The 14,700-nt window shown below is 36.5% G+C and overlaps 1 protein-coding gene across 1 annotated transcript; it reads right to left on the bottom strand.

The window, feature by feature from the left end:
- Nucleotides 1-3,364: 3,364 nt before the first annotated feature.
- Nucleotides 3,365-14,124, bottom strand: LOC122600929 (protein TONSOKU). Its single transcript, XM_043773708.1, has 19 exons — nt 13,766-14,124; nt 12,447-13,235; nt 11,842-12,018; nt 11,620-11,711; nt 10,958-11,056; nt 10,027-10,454; nt 9,910-9,953; nt 9,592-9,822; nt 9,161-9,308; nt 8,701-8,820; nt 8,489-8,589; nt 8,205-8,328; nt 7,910-8,022; nt 5,698-5,809; nt 5,422-5,526; nt 4,954-5,020; nt 4,724-4,844; nt 4,462-4,635; nt 3,365-4,187 (listed from the first exon to the last, which is right to left on the bottom strand). The coding sequence occupies exons 1-19, from the start codon at nt 14,042-14,044 to the stop codon at nt 3,618-3,620; spliced, it is 3,894 nt and encodes a 1,297-aa protein (XP_043629643.1). The 5' UTR covers nt 14,045-14,124; the 3' UTR covers nt 3,365-3,617.
- Nucleotides 14,125-14,700: the final 576 nt, after the last annotated feature.

Genomic DNA, 14,700 nt, shown 5'->3' with positions numbered 1-14,700 from the left:
GCAATATGGTGGACAATTGAGGTGCAATGTGTGCAAATGCAATAAACGGGTACTATACGTACTTGATGACATTATACGGGTACTATACGTGCTTGATGACATTATACAGGTACTATACGTACTTGATGACATTTGGATGACATGAGGACATTTGTGAGGCCTGGATGGACATATTTGAGGTCATAGTACTTGTTTGATACTTATTGTTATCGACATTATTTGCCCTTGCTCCTTATACGTATCCTAGCTATTGTATAGTGCGTTTAAAAGATTCGTGTAGGTTGTGCCACGAGCCAACCTAAATTGTGTACTTGTGTCTTTTAAGGACTTACTGTAAGTGTGTTCCTTGCTCATTTTCCTTGTTCATATTGTCAATGGCTTTGGCATTAGATCCTTGTCATTCGCTCCGACGAACTCACCAACCTAGTGTTAACTTTGTTTAGTACACTTTTCAGGTAATCAAGTGAATCCAAGATGTGTCGGTTTATTGATGCTTGTGCTAGAGCTTGGGCTTGGTCTTACATGGATCCAGGATTCATTTGCCCCTATTTTGCATTATGCATTATGTACTTGCTTGTTGATGTTGGACTCACCGAATCCCCTTTATTTCATATAGTTCATGTCCTACGATAATCCCATGCATAAGCTATATCTTTTCGGTAGTATTTCGAGCCTAGCTCGGGGTGTTACATAAGGGGTATTCTTCGATCCACTGAGTGAAAGAACCTGGTTCTGTTTGTACCAACATATCTTTTTTGTTAGGAGCATACTGAGGATTCATGGTTGGCATCGCCATGTTATTTTGGGGAACTACTTGCTCCTGCCTTACCCCGGGTGTTTGCCATTAGGATGGGAGGGTGCTTTGAGTATTTAGCCTTGGATGCGGAGGTGACACTTGTGTGAAGTTCGGTGTTGGCGTGTTGTACTGTTGGGTGGGAATAACATATTAGGTGTTGCCTTGAGGTATTGGATTGATATAATGTGTGTTTGGTGTTCCCATGTAGGGTCCATACTGGTAGCCTTGTGCCTGAGGTAGGGTAGCTTGCGCATGTTGTACTTGTGGCATATTAGTATACCAGTGATAGATTGGGTTATACGTTTGCCCTGTTTGCTGAACCTGCGTTGCTGCTGGAGGAGGTAGATGGTTTGGTTGCTTTGGTATTGTCGTGCCTGTTTCGTTCCCTACTACGTGCAGCATCACATCCGGGGTTGCATTAGTAGGTACAGACCTTTGCTGAGTTCTTGGTCCGGATTGGCTTACTGGTGGAGCTTCAGCTTCTATCTCTTCGTCTACCTCTTCATTTTCACCATCAAAGTTCAACCGCGTTTGAACTTCTCCTAAAGTAGCTCTTCTTAACACTTCTCTTAGCAACGGTTCAATAGCCTCCACCTGCCTTTGCGATGGTCAGAGGGTGGTCCAAATTAATGATGGAACTTCATTGTTTCCGGAACCGCTTCTGGAAGGGTTGCCAAACCCAGGGGGTAGTCCCGGATTCTCTTCTGCTAACATTGTAGCCTCCGTCGCCACTTGTTTAAACGTATTTCGTCATCTAATTAAGGGGGGTTGAACTTGTTAAAGGAGGGGTCAGAAGAAGGTTGATTACGTTTATTCGCGGTTCCCTACCGGTGATGGATGTTACTCCACGCCACTAAAATAATCATAGTATTGTGTGTAAGTGTGTGAAAACATGATCCTTAAATGAATGATTGAGAGGAGTATTTATAGAGGCCGAGGAGACAAGATATGAGTACTTGTCTCCTATGACGTTTTAGTACGATTTGGAGCCCGTTGGGAGCGTACCTTCCTCAACGGCGATTGGCTTAGCATTACATATCTTGTCCTGTTGGTCGGCCACGTGTTATTCACATGACATTCTATTCGTTCTATTATGTTGGATCCAGAGCTTGGTCCAGATCATGTGATTACTTCTATTCGGGACCTACGCCTACGCTGCTTTATATGTAATCGTTTTTATTCGGGAGCTACACTGCTTTATGTTGCTTTGATCAAGTCATAGTGCTAACTAGGATGGTGCACTATCATATACCAATTAAGGCTGCTTTGTGGTTGACCAGGAGAAGTGACCGACTTTCTTCTATATCTTGTTCCTTACGTAATTGGTTTGAGAAATCTACTTGAATGCCTTTTAATTTTTTGTGATATTGTTAAATGTTGTGGGTTGTGGTCTTGTGGAGTTTCATTAGTTCTTGTAATCTTGGTGCAAAATAACCCTCAATTTTGCCTTCTCCATCTGAAATAATCTTGGTCTCTTTGATAAGGAAATCAATGGGATAACTCAACCATTCATGCGATCATCCTTACAGTTTGTTGGTGTTTGTGTATAGCAAGAAATGATGCATGTTTTAACTGAGTCACCCTGCCATGATAGTGGCTAATTGAAAAGGTAAAAAAACTTTAGTTTTAATATATTCGGATCTGAATGGGAAACTATAAAAAATAAGTTAAATAAAAACCGGTGGCTCTGCTTCTAGTCTTACGGATTTATCCCCATAAACGGAATTTTTTCAATTTTTTTAGTGCTGTTGAAGTTAAGATCCATATCAAATTGGGCGTTTAATTTGTAATTTTTCTTATTTTTTTTACTTTGTATGTATACATAATGTATATGTGCTCTTAGACATGTCTAGCAACTTACTAGCACACGTATTAATATGTACGAGAACGGTACCCGCGCGTTGCGGCGGCCGTGGATTTAGCAGTGGTGGGATGGTGGGGTATAGGTCATAGAGTATAGGTCATAGAGGATCATAGTCAAATGCCTTAGCCGTACGGGCTCCGCTCTCAGATTTAAAAATTCGTCGAAAGTATATCGAATGACATCTCTAATGAAAGAACATGAAGTTTTAAGAACACCCATATAATTTTTATAATTTATCGGGTTTTTGAGATAAAAGATTTTAAAAGAATTAGAGAAATAAAATAATTTATAGAGAGGGGGAAAAGTTGTAGACATTGATGATGATACATCATGCATTATTATGTGTACATTGTTGAAATTGAAAGTTGAAACCTTATTTGCTTTATAATATAGTACGATATCTCTTCCTTAAAAGAAAATTGATCAAGTGTGCATACGGCTCACTCGGGGTTTGGGTGCAATGAGATACACTCATGCAATGCGTCACTTACTCATGAAATCATTCAAAACAAAGGTTTGGCCGCGCAGAAATAGTGCGACAAATGGCCAAATACATAGTAAAACACAAATGGCCTCAAAACATTTAAGGTATGTGGAAAAATGATATGCAATGCAAAATGAGTATGAAATGGACATTACTTGAACTAAATACAACCAGGTTATGAGATGAAACTTACTCAAACCATAACTGTAGCAAGAAGCAATTTAAAATGTATTTTATCTCAATATCACCAGTTAATTCAAAAGCACTGGATCTAGAAACTCTAATTTCTAAATAATTTAGTATCAAAATTTCCCTAGTTTTGTCATATACATAAAACTACTCAATTACCTATGGCTTAGTAGCTTTATTTTCACCAATATTTTGTACAACCCATTCCAAAATCCTCCAAACTCACGCCATCTATTAAAATGTAATATATTGGAGCATATTTTAATTTTGAAATAAATGAATATTCACTTTTTGCAGCAGGGCTTGGCGTTGCAACATAAATTAGGCTCAGCTGATAAATGAATGATGCCTCCCTGAATATGCCTTTGTGTTAAACCACCTCTTGGTTTCAATAACCATGCATCGTACAACGTTTCTCCCACTTGCTCTGAGAATCCGTTGTTGCTGACATCAAGTAACTGAAGATGTGTTGCTGCAGAAATGGCAGATGAAAGCTCCTGAATGAATGTTCGATTTGACTTGAAAACATGATTTTCGAATGAACTTTTGCATTTCACATTACGACCAGGTCTTCTTGGCTCATTAGCTTCATCTTCACTATCAGCAACCTCGAGCTCAAGTAAATCGTGGTCACCATCTAAGCTAACCTCCTCATGTGATTTGACTTTGACCAAAGTATCATATTCCCCTTGGAGAGCATTTTCTGACAAGTTGAGTTCCATGATAGACGTGTTGGTAGCTAAAGACTGAAGAATACCGAGTACACAAACAAGACTAAGTTGGCACTTGCTCAAATCAAGAACCTTTATTTTGCAATGGGGGTTTTTGAGAAGTGATGCCAAAGCAATGCCACCCTGCGTTTGTTATTCACTTTCTGTCAGTAGCTTATAAATAAATAAACAGTGTTTAAGTATTTGATTTGTAGCAAGCATACCCAAACAAGATAATATATTTTAAACAATTACTTGTATAATCCATATATAAACATGCAGTACATCGTTTAGGGTTAGACGTCTTTTTTCTTATAGGCGACTTAGACTTTGAGACACAAAGCACACTTAGCAAACAGCTATTTGAATAACTGGAAGGAAGAAGTGGTAAGCCTGAGATTTTAGACAAAAATCCAACCTCTTGCATAAGTGGATTTCCATAAGCATTCAACTCCAGCATATGGCTGATCAAAGATGTATGCATATTGAGTTTCATGATAAAGTTTGCTGTCAACAAGCAGGATGATAAATCAAGCTTGACTCGATCACATTTTTTACTGCCAAATGAATCCATCAACTGTATAGCTCTCTCCTACAAAAATATGAACACCATATAGATCTCTGCAACCACAATTACTCATGAATAAAAAACAAGTAAAATAAGATAGATTGTTTCTCACAGTTCCAATACTTGTATCTCCAATCATCAGATGGGACAAAGTAGTAGCCTTTATGAGCTCGCACAGGCTATCAACTGCATCATCTTCTAACTTAATGCCGTTTACGCTTAGTCGTGTGAAGCTGCACAGAAAAAAAGCACATATAACTTTAAAATGTTTAAAGGAAAAACTTAATGTATTCAATATGCTAACAGAAAAACAAATTTATTTGAACAAATAACAATGTATACCTCTTTAGAGTGGCAAGTTTATCCAACAGACTAACCAAGAAAATTTCAGATATATCGCTATTGTATCCTGTTCAATTGTAGAAAGTTAGGTCTGCTTGACATATGAGTACAAACACAAGAAAGTTACTTTCCACACTAGAAGTGACAATCATGATCCCATTACTTATGATCTGGTCGACAGACTATGTTTCATTACAAACAGGTCAAGCAGGCCAATAGAAACCTTTTTGCTTTCATTGATGTAAAATAAATATAAAAATAAATGTAAATAAAAAAAAAAGATAATATTGTGATTATAGTTTTTGTAATCACACTTAACATCCCAAGTATTTTTAAACACACAATGGGACAACGATTATTCGGGTGACCCCAACCCCACCTGTTTCATTTGGTGAAAAAATAAAAATGTTGACCCAATAATCAACCCACTCATTATGCCACTTCTAATCCATGAGAATCTTCATATACCAATCGAAAGTTCTTGAAGGGACGATCCAGAATTTAGCGACTCGGTAATCTTCTTGATTATCCGAGATGTTATAGAACAGCGCTCCATATTTAAGCTATAAAGAGCTGCAGAACAATAGGTAATTACTTTAAATATGTAACCATCTTCTTTTTGCATATAAATGATTAGAGTCTGAAGCACACAAAATAACAGATTAAATGTTTACTAAAATTTATCATAATATGTTGTGCATACTTGAAAGTTGATAATCTTATTTAATAGAAATATCAGAGCACCTTTGCAATTCTGCAAAATTGTAGAAATGGATGTCGAACATTTATCATTCAAATTATTCCCAGAGATATTCAGCACTTCCAAGCGAGACACAATCACATTGCATTCACAAATCTGTACATCAAAAAAAGAATTACATTTACAAATAACTTGAAAAAGAAATAATAAACTGAGAGAGCGATATATTCCAATACTAAAGGAAACATTTGATCCGAATGGTTTTAAACAAAAAATGTAACTTAATTCAGACTGTCATCAGCTTACCTCATGGTATGTTGATCACAGTCTATGTAGTTATAGCGGTCCAGAATCAAATAACGGTCAAGGACTGATATTTGAGATATCGGCAATCACGGTGGAAAAGCGATAATTTTGATACTATGGGATCTATATGTATATATATATATATATAGGGTTGGGTTATATTAGGGACTCCTTATTTTAGGGACCATTAGGAACATGTAACTTACAAATGTGTAAGTCGTGGTGGCGGTGGTTGCCGTCGCCGGAGGATCATGGTGGTGGTCGGAGATGATGGTGGTGGTGGTGGAGGTGGTGATGGTGGTTGTATAACTTACACATGTGTGAGTACAATGTAAGTTCTACTTACACATGTGTAAGTCGTGGTGGCGGTGGTCGCCGTCGCCAGAGGATCATGGTGGTGGTCGGAGATGATGGTGTGGTGGTGGTGATGGTGGTCGGAGATGATGAAAAATGAATGATTGAGAAGTGTCCCTATTGGTCCCTAAAATAAGGAGTCCCTAAATTAACTTTTCCCTATATATATATATATATATCAATAAATACTTAATACTTCATAAGGCTTAGTCGTTGAGAATCACCTGGACACTAGCCTGGCTGGGGGATTAGTGGGTACCAAATGGTACATGGGATCAGGGGGTTTCCATCCAATTACCCTTTTTTTAATACTTCATAAAGCTTAAAAGTGTCAATATTTGATAGATTAGTGTTAATACATGCAAAAATTAGCGTTTATCATGTTGTGTTTCGGTTTGGACCCAAATAATTTTTTTAAATTATATAGAATAATAAAAAATAAAACCTGAAACACCGCTATTTGGACCGATATCGGTAAACATCACACATAATATCGAGAACGATATCTGGAGGAGGGCCAATAACTCCTATAGCAACGTCTATAGTGGTGATATCGATAACACAGATCACACTTCTCAGGAAGTATGGACAATGTTCTAGGTTTGTACCCGTATGGATAGTTCTACTGAAAACCGATTAGAACTGACTACGATATTTCAGTAAGTACGAATTAATAACTAATTAATGAGACAAGATAGGCTAGTGAGTTAGTCAACGCTCTAGTGGTTGATCAGCCCACTGGCTGTCCCATTTTTTATTCCAATCTGTCTCTACTAAATTAAACAGCACTTCTGAGCGCTATATATGGTGCCAAAGTAAGCTTAACTCAATGGAGCTTCTTAGCGGCAGGGTCTTAAAAGGAAGTCGGTGTGTTGCCAGGCCCATAGGTGGTCAGTGAAGACTTCGGTTTACCTTCTTTGACACCAAACACTACTCGAGGTGGGGGGTTTTCCCAAACCATACCCACTAAAAACATGTAAGAATCCTAACATGAACAAAATATTGTTCCTACTAATGTAACCTATCAATCTATCATATAAGCTGATGACTTTGATAATAAATAATCTGGATTCTAACAGAAACTCAGCCATACAAAAAGCAACAACAACAACAGCAACGACAACGATACCCACCTCGTCAAAGGCGAGGTATGAGGGAGGTATGATATAGACAGTCAGACCTCTACCCCCGAGGGTAGATAGACTTCTTCCAGGAAGACCTCTGGAAAAAGTATGTTATATAGAGAAGTGGAGCCTTGGCAAATTATAAAAACATATAACAAAGCAGCTTCAGCTACCAGTAACTGGATTGGCATGATAATAAAAGACAGGCCAGATGGGTGCGTTTAGATAGGGTAAAATGGTGCAGATTAAAATGGATTATTTCCACAAAGACTATATCTCTAACTCGAAGAAAAAGTATTTTATAGAATTATTCAAACCAGCCATTCCTAGGTAAATAACTAAATACGCTGAAAGTGCAACCTCCAACTAATATATTAACCGGATAAATGATAGTTATATGTGTATGTACATCTGCAAAGTAAATTATGAAAAATTTGAGGCACTGAGAATATCAACGAAATACAAAAAGGACCTGTAATAAGGCAGTAGGACCAAACAGATTGCAGTGTAAATCCAAAACCAAATCGCCAGACTTTTGATATGGTGAAGTAAATAACCCATTCAGTTTCTCAATAGTTGCATTTCCTGCCAATGCATAGATAGGTTGTAAAAGCTAAAAAAAATCCATGAATGTATTGCATAAAACTAATATATTGTGCTACATGTTGGATTATATATGACTTCATTCAAACACTAAATATAAGAGCATCTCTAGTCAATTTATCAAATACAAGAAACAGCAATACAATTATATTCCAGCATTTTACCTAGCAAATTATGCGACAGGTTTAGCGCACAGATATTATTGTGCAGCTGTAAGGCATTTATTAATGGTGCTACTGCTGCATCTTTCAATCCACATTCAGAGACATCTATTTCATCCGCTGATTCCTGATCAAAAAATTAATTGTTAAAAAGAAACAAGTAATAATACACTGGTTTATTATGTAACCTAATTCAAACTTTACAGCCTTCTGACAAAGACTTATAATAGACTACTAGCTGAGAGATATTATCTTGATAGAAAGACAGCGTAAGCATCAACTTTTACCGTTAAAATATACAGCTTCTTAAGCAGTTTCAGGTTGGGCTGTTCAGAAAGATCATTACAACAATCAACATAACGCATTACCAAGCTCTTAGGTTCCCAACCTACGAGAACACATTTAAAAATCAATAGCTTATTAGAGTATATAATCAAAAACATAAAAATGGTAAAACTATAACTATGTTACGATAATTTCTGAGGACATAGTCACATACAACCTATGGAGACTTCAACCCAGCATTTCCCACACATATAATCATTTGATGTATCCAATGTCTCCAAGGATTCAATCACTTCTCTTCCACACTTGAAATGATGTATGATGGGCAAGTCGCCTAGCAACAAGAACATATTTAATTGATATCAATTAGTAGACAACCAATAAGAAAAGAATAAAAAACAGATAAAACTACGTGCTATATTCCATTTGGTCTAAAAAGCATATACTTGATATGTTTCTCATTGCAAATCACTATCCATCATAACTATATTATTGCAAAACTGTCCAAACTTAGCTTATGCATAACTCACTGAATGGATAAGCAGTTTGCATTAATAATTGAGTGTCAGAGATCCTAAAATCAAAATTTTGATACTGCAAGTGCTTGGTACATATGTATAATCAATAGATAAAAAGAACAGTGAAAGAAATGTTAAGAGCTATTGACATCATACCTTTGATCCTCTTCTCTTTATTAAGCTTCAAATAGTATAAACACGCAACTTCAACCTTCATATCGTCAATGCTCTGCTTACCGCCATATTTACATCCGACAGGTTCGATGTGTACAAAGTCATCCATGACTTTGAATATAATATGTTTCTGCAAGATACAAAAAACAATTTGATAGCCATGAGAAACAATTCAAATAGGATGCTTCTATCCATTTGCCAGCCAAAGCCCAGAAGTGAATAAATCTAAAATACCCAATAAATGATAATTCTAACTTTCATTACGTTGGAACTCCAGGACCTTTAGTATGTCACTAATAAACCGAAGAAATCATGATTTGAATGATTAGATATAAACTATGTATAATAACTCATGAGTGACAGAAAACAATCTAAGAAGTGCACTATTATGAATACCACCAGAAAATACTCACACAGTATTCATCTTCACAAGCAGCATAAATAGAGCCCGAATCACCCATTTTATGACAAAGATTTTCATAAACACCAGCACTATCATCCTCAAGAGGATTTGAGCATCTGAAATCTTTTGCAGTTTGTGTGGCTAGTTTTAGACTCCTGCCTTTGAGGGAAGAAGTGCTTTCCTCCGTATGGACAGGATTACAAGAACGACTTTCATATTTAAAAGAAACTGGTGAGACATCCTGTCAAGTGTCAATTAAACCATCGAGAAATTGATATCAACCAGCAGTAATAAGATAAGAAACCTTAAAACAAATAAGATGTCTTACCTGATATTCATCAGTATGACTATCAAGATCCTTTCTACTATTGACTGCAAAAGAAGCCAAACGTTAGCAATTAATCTCACTTGATAAGTATTAGTCATATAACAAGTGGTGACTCACAATCATTACAAATGGAAACATGTTCTTGTGGGGACTCATGAATTTTTCCATTAGGACACCGCACTTCCTGATATTCATCTTCATCGTCAGAAAGGAGTAACCGACCCCTTTTTCGACTAACTGTTTGACTACAGGACTTGGACACACTCTTGTTTGAGGCTTCCAATGACTTTGTAGAACTACAGCGTTTTGATTTGGATCGATAGTCATCTGAGCGAGAAAGTGAGACCAAAGGGACATCATCTTCTGACAAATTGTTACCATATGATTTTGATAAACTTGGATTTGGTGAATATTTTGAGCCAGAATTGACTAATGATATATTATCTCCCTCGGTATCAGTCTCAGAGCAGCAGTCTTTTGGAACATTTAAAGGTTCAGCATCACTGATTGCCTGCTTTAATTTGTCGATTTCAGACTGCAACCTCCTGCAATAGAGCAAATAGCTCAGTGAGCAATGGTTCATCAACTTCAAGTCAGCTACTAGATACAGCAATAGAGTTGCATTGAAACAATGACTTTCTTATGATGGTGAAGCCTGATTTTCATATGAGATGTTCCTTCTTGTTTGAAAGTGAAATTTCCAGAACACTCAGGTAACCACACTTTAAAAGTTTTGCAACTCACCCAATGCACGCACAGGGGCAACTTTTACCCGCATCATTGTTGATTGTCTTTCATCCCAGACAGGTCTAATGGTCACAATAAGAAAATTGGGCTATATGGAAAACAAACAGAATGGGTAAAATGACGTGCCCAGAGTCTCTCATAAGTCAATATATTCATGCATCTAAATTTTATTGTCACAAAGCAAACATTATTACTTAAAACGAAACAAGGCACAGAAGGTGTGCGGGTTCAAACAGACAGCCAACCTATTTCAAACCTTAGAAAAAAGTCATTAGCTAACGGATGAACACAGTGCCATTACCTGGCCTCTCCAACATTATCAAATCTGATCATCTGACTATAATGCATATTCTCCAGTGCAGACAGCTGTGTTAAAGGTAGATTAGCTTCACAAGCAATTCTGCAACAGCGGAAATTGATGTGAGGCTGTGAACACTTCTGATTAGATCAACCAAATTTTTTTGAGAAATTGTTTACATCATTTTGTAAATCAATATCATCAAACACCACCAAGTAACTAGATTGATCAGAAACTGTTGAAGTACTTTGTATGACTTGTTCATCTAACATATTACTCCGCATTATATAATTTTTAGTTTCAATTTACTCTAAAAACCCTATGGTTTAATCATTCTCAATGCGAAGACTTTTTAAAGGCTTTCTTAACACATTGATAGTGAGAGAAGAATGGAAAACAAAATATAAAGAAATTAACATATTCCAACTTTCAAAAGTTTGACACAAGCCAACCTTTTTCTAAAAAAAACTTCTCTCCAAAGCCTTTCTAAACAGTAATAAGCTTTTCAGTATAATATATTGGAGATGCCATAAGTGTTATTCAGTATATGATAGCAAATATTACTTCTATTTCAAATAATAGAAAATCATGGACTTTATGAACATTAATACAGGATTCAGTGAATGGGTTAAAATTAATGATAATAAGAAGGAAAATATATTTGCCTGTAGCCTTCTCTGAATTCATCTAACGCCTCTGACCATTTGCCTACCGAATCCATGACACCTCCGAGATTAATCTTAGCTAATGCTTGCCCCTGCAAGAACCGCCATTTTTCTAAGTAAAAAGCCAAGAAAGTGTGGATGCTAGAATGACGGAATGTGGATAATTTATTAGACTTGACTCATTGATAAATTTTGAGCATACTAGCTTTAAGTAACACATACCTCTATGTTCCCAATCGACTTGTAGGTCTCCCAGCATCTGGAGTACCATTTTTTGGCTTTGTTAAAGTTCCGGAGCTTTTGGTAAGACTCGCCAATAACTAGGTATGAATCACCCAGTTTTTCTTTGTCACAAATTTCCCTGGCTATTTTTTTCTTCTTTTTTGCAAACTCACAGTGCTATAATAAAATTTCCAATAATTAAGGTGTGTTCTTAGACAAATTACACAACTGGAAAATATATTTGAATCCCCGACTATCTGCCATAGTTATGAAAGGCTTATTAGGCATGCATGAGATATAATTGTATACTGATGCCATCACTAACAACTCAATGTATGTGTGGGGTCTATGATTATAAGTCTGATAGTTTTTCTAGTAGTGAAAGCACTTGAAATAGCTTTAGTTGCAGGACCTGTGTTCTATTATTAGCTTAATGGGCTTTTTAAGTAGTTCGATTCATTTCACCATATTAACTTCCTTATTAATTAACTTCCAGGCCAGACCAGCAACTGATTGTCATCCTCGTTTTTCTCAGTCAAAGAGCATAGACGCAATTTTAACTTAATAATTAAAAAGGGAAACATTACAGGTACATGAAAATGTACCTTCTTCCATGCAAAAATCGTGCTTGATTTATCAATAAGGGAATCAAGAGATGCATTCTGCTGTAGCAAGAGCTTCCTCTCACCTGATGTGCCTTTTGCCAAAATTACGTTTCTGCTCAGTTTCTTGAGCTTCTGCTCTTCCTTCTTCATCTCCTCCATTACCTGTGTTGCTTTTTTCACGACTTCTATATTTTGGTTAATTTGATCAGCTAAAGCATACTCATCATCCATAGATTTAGCCAACTCCATTGCCTTTTGATAACACAGATCTGCCTCTTCATATTTCTGTACCCTATAATGTAGCTCACCAAGGTTTATGTATCCCTTTGCCTCACCTGGAGCATGACCAATGTTCTTACAAATAACAATATCCTTCTCGATGTGCTTTTTCGCCTTGTCCCATTTTCTTAGGTCCAAATAAACGTTCCCAAGGTTATGATGGAGACGTGTTCTCCCATCATCATTTTCAGAAACCTCTTCTTCGTCACAAATTTGCAAGCCCCTGGTAAGAATTTTTTCAGATTCTTGCAGATTATCAAGGTCCATTTCAACCATCCCTATGTTATTATGGGAATCTATGTATTCTTTCAAAAAACTCTGCTTGTTGGACTTTTTAAGAGTATGAGCCAACTTCATGGCAGAAATAAAGTACTTTTTGGCATTCCGAAGAGAAGGTTGATCACTATCGGAGTTTAAAAACATTTCATAGTATGTCCGCCCAAGTTGGGTGCTTGCTCTTTGTTGCTCAACCAAGTCACCCGCATCGTTTGCAAGGTCCAAATGTTCTCTCTGCCAATCAAACCACCATGAATACAAAGTTAGATATCTAAAGGAGCATTAACTTACAACCAGGGTATACCTTCATTTCACATTTAACACAAATCACCATGAGAGACCATGGAGAGTGGCAAACCCGACCTCCGTCCAACCCATTTTTTAGGGGCACCAAAAAAAATTGTTTACAATTAGTCGTCACTTATACAAAAAAATTGTTTTTCGTGTCGCATCGTGTACGTGAATCACCCTCACCCATTTTTAATTTAAAAGTTTAAATATATATTCTCGGGCATTTGGGCAACTAGCTTAAACTATCAACATATATATATGCATATATTTTACATAAAAATCTAATATATTCTTATGTATATACCTAACATATAAATCATATATATATATTAGTTTTATTAATAAATATATGTAGGATGGGAGATTCATTTATTCATTATTTAATAAATATTTTTAAAAAATTATATACCTAAGCTTAGATAGTTAGATACATACATATATATATATATATAGAGAGAGAGAGAGAGAAGGACCTGGAAATGAAGGGCATCTTGGAAATTTTGGAGGCGAAGATGAACTTCACCAAGAGATTGACAAGTGGGAAGCAGATGTTTCTGAGGTAAATACTTTGTCGAAACCTCGTAATCGATTCGATACCATTTCAAAGCCTCCACATATTCGCCTCTCTTTTTCAATATATCTCCGATTACGTTCGCCCACCGCGCTTCCTCCTGCCGGTTTCCTTCCGCCGATGCGTTTTTATATCCTCTCTTTGCTGCGATCAACTCTCCTTCATCTTTCCTCGTCTTCATTCTTTTATTTATCTGTACAATAATTTCTGGTATTAATTTCTTTGATTGATTGATTGATTATTCGTTTTTGTGTGTGTGTGTGTGTTTTTTTCGACTGTGTGATGGAATTGGGGGTGAAGTTTTATTGTTAATTTTTATTTAAGGCAAAGGAAATATTTGACTTTCGTACCTTTTTTTCGATTTTTCCCGCCAAGAGAGAGAAGAAATTTCAAGATGGAAATATTGAATCTGTTTGGTTTGATTTGATAAAATTGGGGCATTTATTGGATCAATCACAATGTTATGACACTTTATGTTATGGGATGGTAATATTATATGGCGCCTGGTGACCCGACCAGTTTTTTAGTAAAATGATCACACTTTTTGCAGCGAGGGTCGCTGCAAAAAGTCAGTGTACGAAAACGTACACTGTGGCCTTAATGGTCCACAGTGGAATTTGTTTTTATCCACTTTTTGCAGGTCGCTGCAAAAAGTGGATAAAAACAAATTCCACTGTGGTCAACAGTATACACACGGTTCTATATATGGAAACAATTAGCGCCCGAAAATTTAACCATCGTTTTCATTGTTCTTTCTATACACACGGTTCTTTCTATTTCACAATCTTCAGTATTATTATTATCAGTTTTCAATATATATATATATATATATTATTG

Source organism: Erigeron canadensis, chromosome 5 (assembly GCF_010389155.1).
Source record: "Erigeron canadensis isolate Cc75 chromosome 5, C_canadensis_v1, whole genome shotgun sequence".
Classification (NCBI taxonomy): domain Eukaryota; kingdom Viridiplantae; phylum Streptophyta; class Magnoliopsida; order Asterales; family Asteraceae; genus Erigeron; species Erigeron canadensis.
Note: the sequence above shows the minus strand (reverse complement) of the source record. Positions and strands in the feature narration are given on the sequence as shown.

Coding starts and splice junctions, on each gene's coding strand:
- LOC122600929 (XM_043773708.1), bottom strand. CDS start 14,044: ATGAAGACGAGGAAAGATGAAGGAGAGTTGATCGCAGCAAAGAGAGGA. Junction 13,236..13,765: donor AAGATGCCCTTCATTTCCAG/GTCCTTCTCTCT, acceptor TTTGATTGGCAG/AGAGAACATTTGGACCTTGC. Junction 8,023..8,204: donor CCTGTCGCATAATTTGCTAG/GTAAAATGCTGG, acceptor ATGCATTGGCAG/GAAATGCAACTATTGAGAAA.